Consider the following 13013-nt stretch of genomic DNA (forward strand, 5'->3'; position numbering starts at 1 on the left):
ACATCTAACACATCATTCACTTACTTTTTGCTGCAACAGGAGACTTCACAGGTAGATTCTTATCTACAAAAGAAATATCACTTTAAAGGTGTGTAAAATATTTTACACACAACTAACGTTTATCTGCAAGGTTCTTGTAACCAGCTTTCCTTAAGGCATTCAGCACACTCTGCCAGGACACATCACCACCTTTCAAAAACAATCGAATCATTTCAGCTCTGCAGTCAGCAACATCTCCATGATAGGTCCTCTCAATTTCCTTTGTTTTGGAACCATCCTGATCATTGAGGAGGTGAGCAGCTACCAACTTCCATTCTACCACTTTCTCCAAAAATTCAATTAAAACTGGATATGTGGGCTCTAGTAGAAAATGTTATAACTAATGAATATAGTGAGGTAACAGAAATCTTTACAATCACCAATGTGTTGTACAGTCAAGTGTTTTGTTAGTACAAGTCTAACAAATGTAAGGAAGTATCATTTTGATAATGAGGTGAGTGTATTCCCCAGAATCAAGCTGCCAAAGTGGACTAACTAACAAAAAAAGTGGGGAGATCTATACATTATTAGGTTGCTAAAAGTTACATCCTTATGTGATAAATGTGACCGGATCTGTAAAAACCCAACACAATTGTGCAAGTCTAAATTTACATTATAAAGCATTGAATAGAATTGGTGAAATACTTACATACTATTAAAAAATTCCTTAAAATATTATATGCTTTGTTTTAAGTGAAGAAAAAACATAACAATAAAAATATGGATATTACCTTATTCACATACTCAAGAGGAGTTCAAAAAGCTTGTAGTAGACACAAGGATTCGGAAGTTGGAATTTGTATATTTCATATCAAAACAATAGTATGCAATCAATCAATAGACTTTCTTATAAGTTCGCTTCTGTATGTAACAAAGAAAGGTAATGCAATACAAACCTTACCCACTAACCCATTCCCCTACTCATGGCAAACAGGATGGTACAAATTGTATCTCTGTGTGTTATTCTGGTTGCAAGTTACAGCCGTTTTAGTAATTATCTGTAATATATTTTCCCTGTACTTGCTGTACTAATTGTTGTTGCTACTTTGTCGGGCTGTGATTCCCTAAGTTATTGCCATATGAGGCTGAAACTTTGCCAAATAATGTATTTGGCTAAGTAGATTATAAATATTTTATAAACAGGAATTCAATAAATGCATGACTGTGTCAATTTTTTTTAGTGTTGCACCGATATGAGATTTTGCCGATTTTCCGATAGCCGCTTTTGGATATTTTCAAGCCGATAAACATAGGTCGATCCAATATAGCACAGCATGTCTATTTTGTAGCAACTTTTACTAGAAATTTGATTGTGAAGGACCTATTTAACTTGTTTATAGGGGCAGGCAGTATCGCTACAACAACTGACAGTTGTGTAGACCAACTATAACATATACAATATAGTATAGTACACGTTAGTGTGTGTATATAAAGTGTACAATGATAATAGTAACTGATCCACACTACACACTCCAGTATAGCTACTGGTGTATAACTAACTGATAGTACATTGTGTGAGTGTTGTGTATTAAATGTTACAATTTAGTGGCCTGATCTTTATTTCGGTACTTGAATATCTAAGATAGGGGTACAAATAGTTTGGGTTTGTATGTAAACAGCCCCTGAACCACCATCCTCCAGGTGGTATTTTAGGACCACTCCGATCTATTGCCTACTCCACTGATCATTGCCACTGTTTTCAGTGGTGAAGTTCATATCATTGTGCCTTGCCACTGGATTCCAATTGGTGGTCCCCTGCATGGAATCCTCCAACAGTTAGTTTGTACTTATCTTTAGCTGATGCAACTTTAAACTGTTCATAATGGAGGAAGACACTTCTACCATATTCGTATTTAATGTCCATTCTCATTTCCCAACTACCTTGACCAGTGAGACAATGGAGGGCTCTCAGTCCACACCAAAATTCTCCAGTCAATTTACCAAATCCATTTTCATACTTGAACCAGTTCCTGTTAAAGTCAACAGATCCACCTTGTCTCCTTTGTACCACTAACCATCCTCCTCCTCCATTGATAGTGTCACAGTAAGCATCGGCTTTAATGTCACCATTTCCACAAAAATTAGAAAGGACATAGACCCCAGGTGGTTTGAAATTTCTAGAGAATGTGAAGGCAAAACGACTATAGTCTAGATTGCAGCAGTTGGTGATTTTACTATTACTAAAACGACCACTGCTTTCATTCTGCTTGATGACAAGAGATATAGAGAGTGGTACTATCCCAATAGCCATTAGACTACAACAAGTTTGATACTGAAATTTGATTGGCTGAAAACGTGGTCTCTAAATCTCGTAGAGCCACGGTCATGTCCAATAGAGACCACGCTCTGAGGCGATACGAAACACGATAATTACGCGCCTGTAACATTGGCAACGCATGGGCATTTAAATGGCTAGTAACAGCCGTACTGAATTAGAGGGAGGTGTAATGGGCTTGTTTGAACTAATCAACACTACGTTACTTGCTTACAAGCAGCTGTTGGGGCACAACAACAGCAACAATGAGTTGTAGTCCAGTCGCTGAGTCTAGTACTTCGATACATAGCACGCGCCTGTAACATTGGCAACACATGGGCGTTTAAACGGGTAGCAACAGCCACACTGAGGTCCCGCCATGTAGGGAGGTGTAGAGGGCTTGTTTCTAGTAATTAGCCATACATTTCCCATTTACAAGCAGCTGTCAACTCAAGGTACAATAACGAGTTGTAGTCTAAATAAGTTAGACATCAAGAACCACTGGGTTCTACGAGATTTAGAAAACCCTCAGGCCCTTAGTAGCACCCTCGCTGCGTTCGGGCGCTACAGCCCAGGGCCTTCAAGTTTTCTAAATCGCGTAGAACCCTGGTTCTTGACGTCTAACTATTATGTAGTAGTATTATTGTAGTAATAGTAGTAGTAGCCATTGTAGAGCTACTAGTCCTAGTGACTAAACAACACTGCAATGTACCATAAAATATAGCTTTACCGCTTCTTAGACTCACCAAGGAAATGTGGCTTTGTTTTCTGTTTCAGCCTCAAAATGTTCTAGCCCACTTCACTTGCTTGTAAACAATTTCCTGTGTGCTAGTGTGTGTAATTTATAGGTGGAGGGTAATTCCCTGGGGAATATTTACACACACAGTATTTTTTGTGGTAGTGCGATTTACATTCCATTGAGCTATATAGGATTAGTATTTTTTAAAATTGTTAATTTAAAAGTGAAGTAAGGATCTATGCAATAAAAAGTAGTGAAACAAGAGATGAATGATGGCATTACAGCATAGCTCGGTGGGAAAGCCCCTACTTTGACATTGAGCAAAATTATAGATAATGTGCCAAAGTAGGGACTTCCCCATCGAGCTATGCTGCAATACCATCATTCATCTCTTGTTTCACTACTTTTTATTACATAGATCCCTACTTCATTTTTAAATTAACAATTTTTAAAAATACTAGATAGTTTAGTTTTTTATTGTAGCACAGCTAGCTAGTTACAGCTTATTAAAGTACGTACTGTGCCAAAATTAGAAGCACATAGGCCAGTAGTAGCGTGCATAGCTTACCTTTGATCGTAGTAGCAGTGGCACTTAGTTCTATGACCTGTTTCAGTATGATGGTCCACATTCTATTCACCCCGGCCAGAAGTTGTTCGAACGAACAGGCCCTTTCAGTTGTCTGGAGCTTAGTCTCAACTAACAGGATGAAGTAATAAAATTTCCACTCGAGTACTATCCAATCACATGAATCACTCACTGATCTCGCTGTCCAGCACTGAGTGGCTGAATCAGTGTGTTCAGAGGAACAAGCCGTCGAGTATCAGTCCGTCTCAAAATCTCTTCGTCAATTGCAGTCCAGGCGTTGGCAAAAGTCTAAGTGACAACTCAGCAACGTTAATGTTTCACGTGCACCACTTGAAATTATAAGCGCCCCACTTTTTTAGCAACATATGCGCTTTCTGAATTAATTTTGTGGTGTCTATAGAAAAGTGTTGATACAGAAAATTAATGCTTCAGTATGGTTTCAATGCTTGAAGAAGACCACCCTGATTAAAGATAAAAGGAAGACAAGGCGCACAGGGTGTGCGCTCGTCAGAACCCCAAAAGGCACATCTCATCGGTGAGTTTGTCGTTGTGGCGTAAAATGGTGACTGTGCGCTGCTTCGTTTGGGCTCTAGGCTTGTGACTGTGGTCAGTGAGTGAGTGGATGGATGGGTGGGTGGGTGCATGAGTGAGTGGAGTGGAGCGAGTGAGATGAAATTTTCAAGTTTTGGAGATTTAAAAAATTCTATATCCAGTCACTGGTAAGTTTTTAATGCTGTTTTTCATGTTAGATAGACTAATATTATTCGGTAAAAGTGATTTTTGCGGTGTAAGATGTCTCTAGGATGATTTTTAAAGGTGGCATTTTAGGTGGCACACATCACTTTTAATGCAAACCCTACTTAAACAGTACTTGAAGTTCAAAATGAATCAGTTTGATTGGTCGAAATCTTGTGCATGTGATATCATTTGTTATTGTTGTTGCACAAGAACTATTACCTGTGTAAGAAAGGGGTTGGTCATGTGATCCCACTAATACTGACCCTTAGCAAGTAGATTTTCATATATATATATTTGCTAACCATCCAGTCAGGTACAAGAGTGAAGTGTACAACAGCCATGTGTACAACAGCCAATTGAGGTGTGTGACAGATGACTAACTGTATTATATGTTAGTATTGGTAGTTCATTAACCAAAAACCAGTCCTACAACTTGGCAGGCATATTTTCTTCTAAGTAACTACATAACTCATGGCTATTGCTATGGACAGAAGAGATGGACCGATTCAACTTTTCTGAGCTTTACAGATACCAAGAGTTCATAATATATATACTGAGGAGAGTATCCTACTCTCATATACCACTGTAGAAAGGTGTATCGTGAAGTTATGATGTAATGACAAGATGTTGTGGTTTGTGACATACGAGCAGCCGTAAAAGTGCAAGAATCGTTAGCACCATTCACACTCACAACACTACTAGTATACAGTAATACTGTAATAGTAACAGTACTAATACTCAATAACAGTAATAGTAACAGTACTAGTATATAAAGAAATACCAAGAGTATATAATGGAAGAGGAGGGTGTCGAACTACACTATACGCTGTGAAATATGACCTCGTAAAGTCCTATGGCATCATTCAAATGACTGATTATTGCGTTGCTTGGTGACTAATTATAATGGCAGAGGGCGCACTTAATGTACACGTGTGTGTGCATGTGGAAGTGAAAGCATGGCAGAGGAGCTCGGTACAAAGAGAAAAACATGAGCAGCAACACTGCAGGAAAGTAAAAGAAGGAAAGTAACAATACCACCAGAGCAGCCTTTGCCAGCTATCAGCTCATCTACTAGTGAAATGGAGACCGCTAGTCAGTATGCGAAGGCTAAGATGACAACAAAAACTGCCGTTCCGTCCAGGTCTTCTAGTAGAAAGAAATCCAGTGATAGCAGGGAGCAAGTACAGGCAAAGAGAAAAGCGGCAAACGCCGCTACAAGGAAGAGCAACATGGGGCGTTCTGGTACAACCATCAATCAATCTGGTCAAAAAAGGACAAGGAAAAGTACAACAAAGGCAATGAAGAAGTCCGATAGAGAAGAACTGCTACATTCACGCAGAATATTGATAAGAATATTCTTCTATCTGAAGTCATCAATGAACTTGTAGCCACGTTTGATGATGATAGTTTGATGGAAGATTTTACTAATGTTCTGTGTTCTTCAGAGTAGCTACTTTCAGATATTGTGGTTCACCACCAGTATTACTTTGGAGCCCGTATGCTAGTAGTAAAAAGCAACAGGATGCTTTTACACACTACCAGTTTGAATGGTACAAGTATTGCAGCGTGTTTCTTTTAATTGGAGAATATTCTTTGGAAGATGTAAAGTACCAGGAATTGCAAAAGTATCCAGTAAGTGCTCTCAGAGACAAATGGTTGGATTTTACAAAAGGAAATGGGATACCAGTCCCTCACTGCAACCAAGTCATGATAACATTATCATCTGTTGTTTACTCTTTTCTACTGGATCATGTTACTCGATTTCAGTAACGCCTTATTGAGCCCGAAAGTGTAACAATTAGAGCAAACTATGATGGCGTTTATTACCGGTTTGGCGGAGCAGCACTTTGTAGTATGCTGCATGCTTTATACTTTATACAAACAAATCAAAAATAGCTCTGAAGATCAACGGGATGCTATCTCTCAAAAAACCACTATATTGCAAACTGTAAATACCAAAGATAAATCAAACATTCCTGGATATTTAAAATACAGAGACAGGGAAGGGATTTATGTACTTCCTAGATCCTGTTTCATACCTTACCTACGTGAAGTTGACACATTCTTGTGACTTAATTACTTGTAGCTGAACTCTGTACAAGGTGATTTGTTTGTGGCTGAACTCTCTACAGGGCGAATTGGTTTCAAGCTGATCTCCCTACAGGGTGACTTGTAATGGTCTGAATCGCTACAGTGATTTATCTGTAGCTGCATGGTGACTGTTCTATTAGAGTATCTCGGCAGTTGAATGCTCTATTAGGGTGACTGTTCTATTAGAGTATCTCAATCTCGCTTTTGCTACACATAGTTCGCTTTTGAATCATAAGTGGTTTATACTCAGATTCTTCTGTACTACTGCAAGGACTTTCTATGATGATTATTCCAGCTACATACTGATTTTCAGCTCATTGCTGTAAGTGGTTTGCCTGGTAGGCATAAAAACTAATAGTTCTTTCTATTTATAAAATTCGATTGCATAATTGTGACACAGGTTGGATTTTGTGTCATATCTCCATGGTCTTTATCTTGATTTCTTTCAAACCACAAAAAGGCACTCCTATGATGGTTACTCCACCTACACAGCAATTTTCAACTCATTCCTCCAAGGGGTTTACCCTGTGCATGTGACAGACCTTCGACCTTATTTTACGCAAATAATCAGTCATAATTCCGTGAATGTTCATCAGATTCCTACCAAACTTGGTACTGAGATCTGCTGTAATGAGCCCTTTACGTGTGCCAAATTTTAGCCTGATTGGAGCACACATTCGTGTTTTATGGTAGATTTTGCAAAGTGTGCAAAATGAAGAAAAAACAAAGAAATTAAAATGAAATTTGGACACTCGTATCTTGGAAAAATCTGGAGCAATTACCTTCAAATTTGGTAAGTGGACTCCCCTACCTGGCCAGCACTTCTGTAGCAAATTTGGTTCCAATTGGATAAGAGATCACAGAACTACATAGGTGTGAAAATCATGTTCTCTTTCTTCCTATCAATATACTCACGGTGTGGAGTGCCAGATTCTTGGGCTGCACGACACACTACCGTGTGACCTGACATGGTCAAATGCGAGGCTCAACATGCAACAAAGCTGCTGGAAGTGCTGGAAATTAATGTCTCCTCGAGTGCTTATGACTCTCTTCACTATGTATACAGCAAATCAGCCTTCTCGATTGCAGTATTCTTGTTCATCACGAAGGATTTCGCCCAGAAAAGGAGTCAAATATTAGCGTGGTCACCTGCACAAACTACTAGCTGCAGCTGCAAGAAGAATGATGTCAAGTGCATCTCAGCATTTAGAAATTGCAAAGGCATTACATGCAAGAATAACATAGACGACGGAGAATCCAGAGAAGACCCAGACCTTCTTTAACTAGTCCTTAAGAAATACACGAGTTATAAAAATAATTTAGCACCAATACATGTAAATAATAAAGATAAATGGGTGTGGTCTTTGCATCAGTTTCATCAAGGAGTGGTTTATGCTTCCAATGTAACTTTCACACCTCAGATCAAAGGAGCCACTCAGGCTACATTTTGTATGTAGCTCAACTATCCGGGCTACATACGAAATGTAGCCGGGCTACAACTGGGCAGTGATTAAATTGACGTTGAGGCCGAAATCAATTGTGGGGATCAATTAATAATCACATGATTACAATACACGACTTGGATTTTGCCATGAAAACCACTCAGATGAAGAGCATATTGTTATCCTCGCCATCATACGAGTTGAAAAACATTGGACTAAAGTGGGAACTAGTGCTATAGCTTATTCACCAATTGTTTCTGCACATTTTTGAATATGGACACGCCCCCATCATGAAGTTACCACCCTGCATACTCTACAAGCAAGCTTACCTATCTAGGCCTTTAGTGAAGTCTATAATTTTTTCATAAATGATTCAATAGCACTGATTAAAACAATAAATTCGCGTAAACAAAATTCTCCATGATATCTCTAGGATATGTCTGTTCACCACAACCAAACATAACCAGAACATACTAGCTGCTGACCTATAATCGAAAATTTTAGGTATGCATGTATAATACATCCAGTGGCTGCACTTATTTTATTTATTAATACTGGGCAGGCAGCTCTGCTGATGTACCCAGGAAAAAAAAGAATTTACAAAGATTTACGAGTATTAGCTAGCTACAACGATTTAAGGGTCACTTGTATTGGCTTGGGTGATTGATCGCCCTGTACAGCCTATCAGCCTGATAAGTGTTACATAATAGCTGTAACATGGGGCATTCAGGCTTTGCCTGATATGCAGAGGAGGTAGGACGTACTTTAAGCACCACTACAACAAATTAAAATCCGTTTTGTTGAGGAGGTTAGGACCACCAAAATTTATACAGTGCCTACCCTGAAAACCCACAAGTTTTATGAAAATTATGCATTTTATTATTTGACAAGTTTGTAGTGTTAGCAAAACTCCAGGAAGTAGTAAAATCTATTACAGATTATAGTGGACAAATTGCCTATCAATAACAAACAGCACTATCTAACTTAGGAGTGTGTAGAATGTACCATTTTCGAATAACAGGTTGATGTTTCATGAACGGCGACAATCTTTCTTCTTTGTAACACAGCTCTTTTAAAATTGCTTGTCCATCTCTATATAAAGTGCCACATCACATGATCTTGTATACCAAAATATTCAGCTCTACTTAAGGAGCACTATGAAAGTTAAACCACTGAAATCGGTTCATCAAAGAGGAATATACAAGGTGATTTCTACAAGGTTAGTTTTTTGTTGTGTAAATACAATATTGCCTCTATTACAAGGCTGTTTCTAACCAGCTTAGTTTCATGTGACATTTTATCATTGTATATCGACAGAATCGTCTACTAATGGCGAACAAAATAGTCTTTATTTAAAACCTGTAGCTTCTACTACTGTGGAGATATAGCTCTTTGTTTACTGCCTATTCACTTGGATGTCCATGTACGACAGCAGGCTTTCGCGTGAGGCTATATTTGGACATACATGTATGATGCTGGTCCCTAAAGGGTTATTAATACATCGCGATCTCAGAATAACTCACTGAATTATCTCATGTTTCGTTAATAGAATATATACATGAAGGCTGGTGAAGTAGTGTACACCAAACCACAACTTATTAATTTCACCTGGACTTCAAGCACTGATTACAAAACAAAGTACATTGCCTTGAAGCTTACATGAAGGACTATCTGAATATCTAATGATCCCCAGCGATCTCCGTCGTTTTTCAGTTTTGTTTGGCAATCACGTGAAATACCAAATCAAAGAATGCAATTAAGGTATAGCTAACATGAATGCATCCAACCTCCTCTGCCTTCTGCCCTCAGGTAGTTGGCCATACACATCAAGCAAAGCCATTACAACATTTACATGTATACAAAGTATGATCTATCAAACCACACGATTTGCTGTGCTTATAGCAAACCAATCTTCCCAAATAAGGCTTTGGGTAATCCAACTTCTAGCAGCAGTCATGGGTTCTCCTAGGGGAGTTGTGTTTATATCTTCTGAGGAGTGTTAGTAGAAATCTTTATAAAGCAAAAAAAAAGGAATTTATTTCCAGATTTGCCAAATATGTGCTAATATTTCCTGATTATTGTCAACATAAAGTAGATAACTGAGTTCAGCTGTCTTTAGCATGTGGTCATAGAATTTGAAGGAAAATAATGACCATAAAATTCTTCCAGACTTACTAGAATCAGTTGGTAGCTAGTGTTCCACCGATAATCAGATCGGTATCGTATCGGAGCTGATATTGAGCTTTTAATATCGATCGGTATCGGTTACTAGGTACTCCGATACCGATCAATGACTACTCGCGCCAATCGTCATCACCATAACTATCATCATAAATGCTATGCTAGCAAAACGTGAGGTACAACAAACTGGAAATAGTGTTGAGCATTATTCTAGCATAAAAGGTGCTGGAATTGCTTTGTTAAACATTGAGCAACTGCTACTTACTATGTTTGCATGAAAAAGATCGAAATACTCTAATAGTAGGCATTCCAGCCCGATTTTTAAATTTTGGAAAAACAGGCTTTTTATATGCTCAATAGATAGAGTATTGATTGCCGATCTCAGAAATATATAGTTTGTTGGGTTGGAATTAGTTACTTTGGCATGCACAGTGCTTAAAAACTAAAAAAAGGTACATTTTTTCTCCAGGGCTCCCCATACATTTTAAAGGAAAAATGGCACAATTGAATCAGGAAGCCATCTAGCAATCTGGACTATCTTGAAACTGCAGTTGCTTCTAGCTGCAAGTTTGTACATGTAATGAGAGTAACTTCAGGTCTTATTGGATCTCAGCGATCTTTGTATACTTTGTGGTGAGCAAATATGCTTCACCTATTGCACACTTCTCAATACAATGGTGTATACCCATATAGGCAAGTGGCTATCTCAAGTTGGTAAAAACATCAAGTTAACAACTTATAAAGGTAAACAACTAAAGTGGAGGTGCCACAATGATGCAACAATACCTAAGGTGGAGTTGTGGTTCAATTATGGCATTGTTATGCCGACTTTGAAGTGGTTCATACTTTTGAGCTGATGACTCAGCCATCAGAAAATTGCTCTGGAGCTGAAAATCGCTAACCCGAGTGAAGCAACTACGCACTTTAAAGTAAGCACCAGTGACTACCTTCCACCCGACAGTACGTTTTTTTAAGTTTTAAAGTATTCTACATATATTACAAGGCTTGAAAAGATTACAAAACAACACAAAACGTACTTATACGTAACGCACACGATAAAACTAAGATTTTCAAGATGATCAGCGTGTGGACAAACCCCACAGCGATTTTCATCCTCATTGGAGCTCAGATGACGGAGCAATCCCAAGTTAAACACGAGTTGTCATTTTGTACCAGGGTTCTATTGGGGAATATACGGAGAATTTTTTTATTAAAAAATCTCGGATACTGGAATGCCTACTAATAGAACAGTCACTGCACAATAAATATTCTAATAGTGCAGTCACACATAGCTAACTTGAGAGGCGTGCAAAGTGTATGGCAATTATCGGTATCGGTGAGAATTTACTGCTAGGTATCGGTATCGGATCGGTAGGTATTTTTCTGTATCGATGGAACCCTATTGGTAGCAGCCTTGTTGTCAGCCACCTTACCACACTCTTTGAATGGTAAATGGAAAGCGCCAAGCGGCAAATAAACACAGTACTCAGGTGACCTATGTAGTAGATGTTTCTACACGTTATCTGCTGTTTTACAGAGACTGGATCATTGAATGTATTTCCCCGTTTCCTGGTTGTGGCAATATCTGATCATAGTTTGCTTTAAGAAGGCTACCAACAACTATACAACATGCATTATTTGGACAATGTCTAGTGCTGAGCGATAGTAAAAATTTTACTATCACGATAGTTACTCATTAAGGTTACGGGTTACCGCGTATCATGGAACACGGAAGTGGGATGTACGGACTAAAAAAGCAGCCTTTCACTCAATGTAGCCTAATGTGCAGCCTTATATATACTCACTACAGTCTGTATTTCTTCCTCGACGGGTTAAACAGCTCGTTTACTCAGCTCACAACTCGCTATGCATGGTTGAAGTTGATGAGACTCGCCGCCAAAAATCGCCCTCAGAACGACTGCCACAAAACTATCTAAGCATTTAAAGACTTTAAAAATATAATAGCTAGGTCCTATCGAGCCAAGTATGATAGCATCACATCTCTAGAATAACTTGGGGGATGAAACGCTGTTGTGACACTGTAAAAATCGCTTGCCACAATTTAGTAAAATTTTTCCTCAAGCAATGGAGGTAAAATCTCAACAAAACTCTACGATAGGCCCTCAAAAATATGTTTAACTACCATGTAAAATCATCAAAATAAAGCAAGCTTGATCGACTATCCGCATTTTTGGTGGCGAAAACCACATTGTAGAGCAACTGTATCCTCGCACAAGCGAATTACAGTTTCGTGGGAAATACAAACCACAACAGCTGTGAATATACTATTAGCTTGTTCTTTGTGCTGATTGCTTGTTCTGTCGCCGTGCCCTGCTGCTGTTTAGTAGTGTTAATAAGTGTTTATCAGCTGCTCTGGGATTCAGGTAAGCTGCAAATTTTATCTAATCCAAAACAGCCAAGCTGTAAAAAAAAGTGTGCGGCCCTCAAAAAGGCTATGGTGAAAAAAGATGTGAAATCCAAGGTGGCGGCCAATAAATGGCTGTGATGGTAGGTTAATGGTAAAAATTTTAATAACGACAATTCAGGTGAATTTTTGTGCCACTCGGTCTTGGCAAAAAATTCACCTAAATTGCCATTATTAAAATTTTTACCAATAACCTACCATCACAGCCATTTCTTGGCCGCCACCTTCAATTTCACATCTTTTTTCACCATAGCCATTTTGAGGGCTGCACACTCTTTTTACAGCTTGGCTGTTTTGGATTAGATTTCACTTCTTTTTGTATTTGTATACCCCAAAGCCGGCCATAGGCCGGCTTTGGGACTTTTTTTAACCTGTCTTTTTTTCTTTTCCACAGGAAGAAAAAAAGATGAAGCAGATGTACTTTAAATATTTCTGATTTTATCAGTAAATGTACAAATTATATATATAATACATATATTTATTACAGAACTCCATGGTGGTTTCTTTGTAACTGAACA

At 38.5% G+C, this 13013-nt stretch overlaps 1 protein-coding gene across 1 annotated transcript in view; it reads right to left on the bottom strand.

Moving 5' to 3' along the window:
• Window positions 1-13013, bottom strand: part of LOC136248822 (uncharacterized) — a 49534-nt gene that overhangs the window by 15920 nt on the left and 20601 nt on the right. The window contains exons 2-3 of the mRNA XM_066040633.1: window positions 118-360; window positions 25-63 (exon numbers count right to left, since the gene is read on the bottom strand). Coding sequence (XP_065896705.1) covers window positions 25-63; window positions 118-360 — 282 coding nt within the window. The remainder of the gene's footprint in view (window positions 1-24; window positions 64-117; window positions 361-13013) is intronic.

Source organism: Dysidea avara, chromosome 3 (genome assembly GCF_963678975.1).
Source record: "Dysidea avara chromosome 3, odDysAvar1.4, whole genome shotgun sequence".
Taxonomy (NCBI): Eukaryota; Metazoa; Porifera; class Demospongiae; order Dictyoceratida; family Dysideidae; genus Dysidea; species Dysidea avara.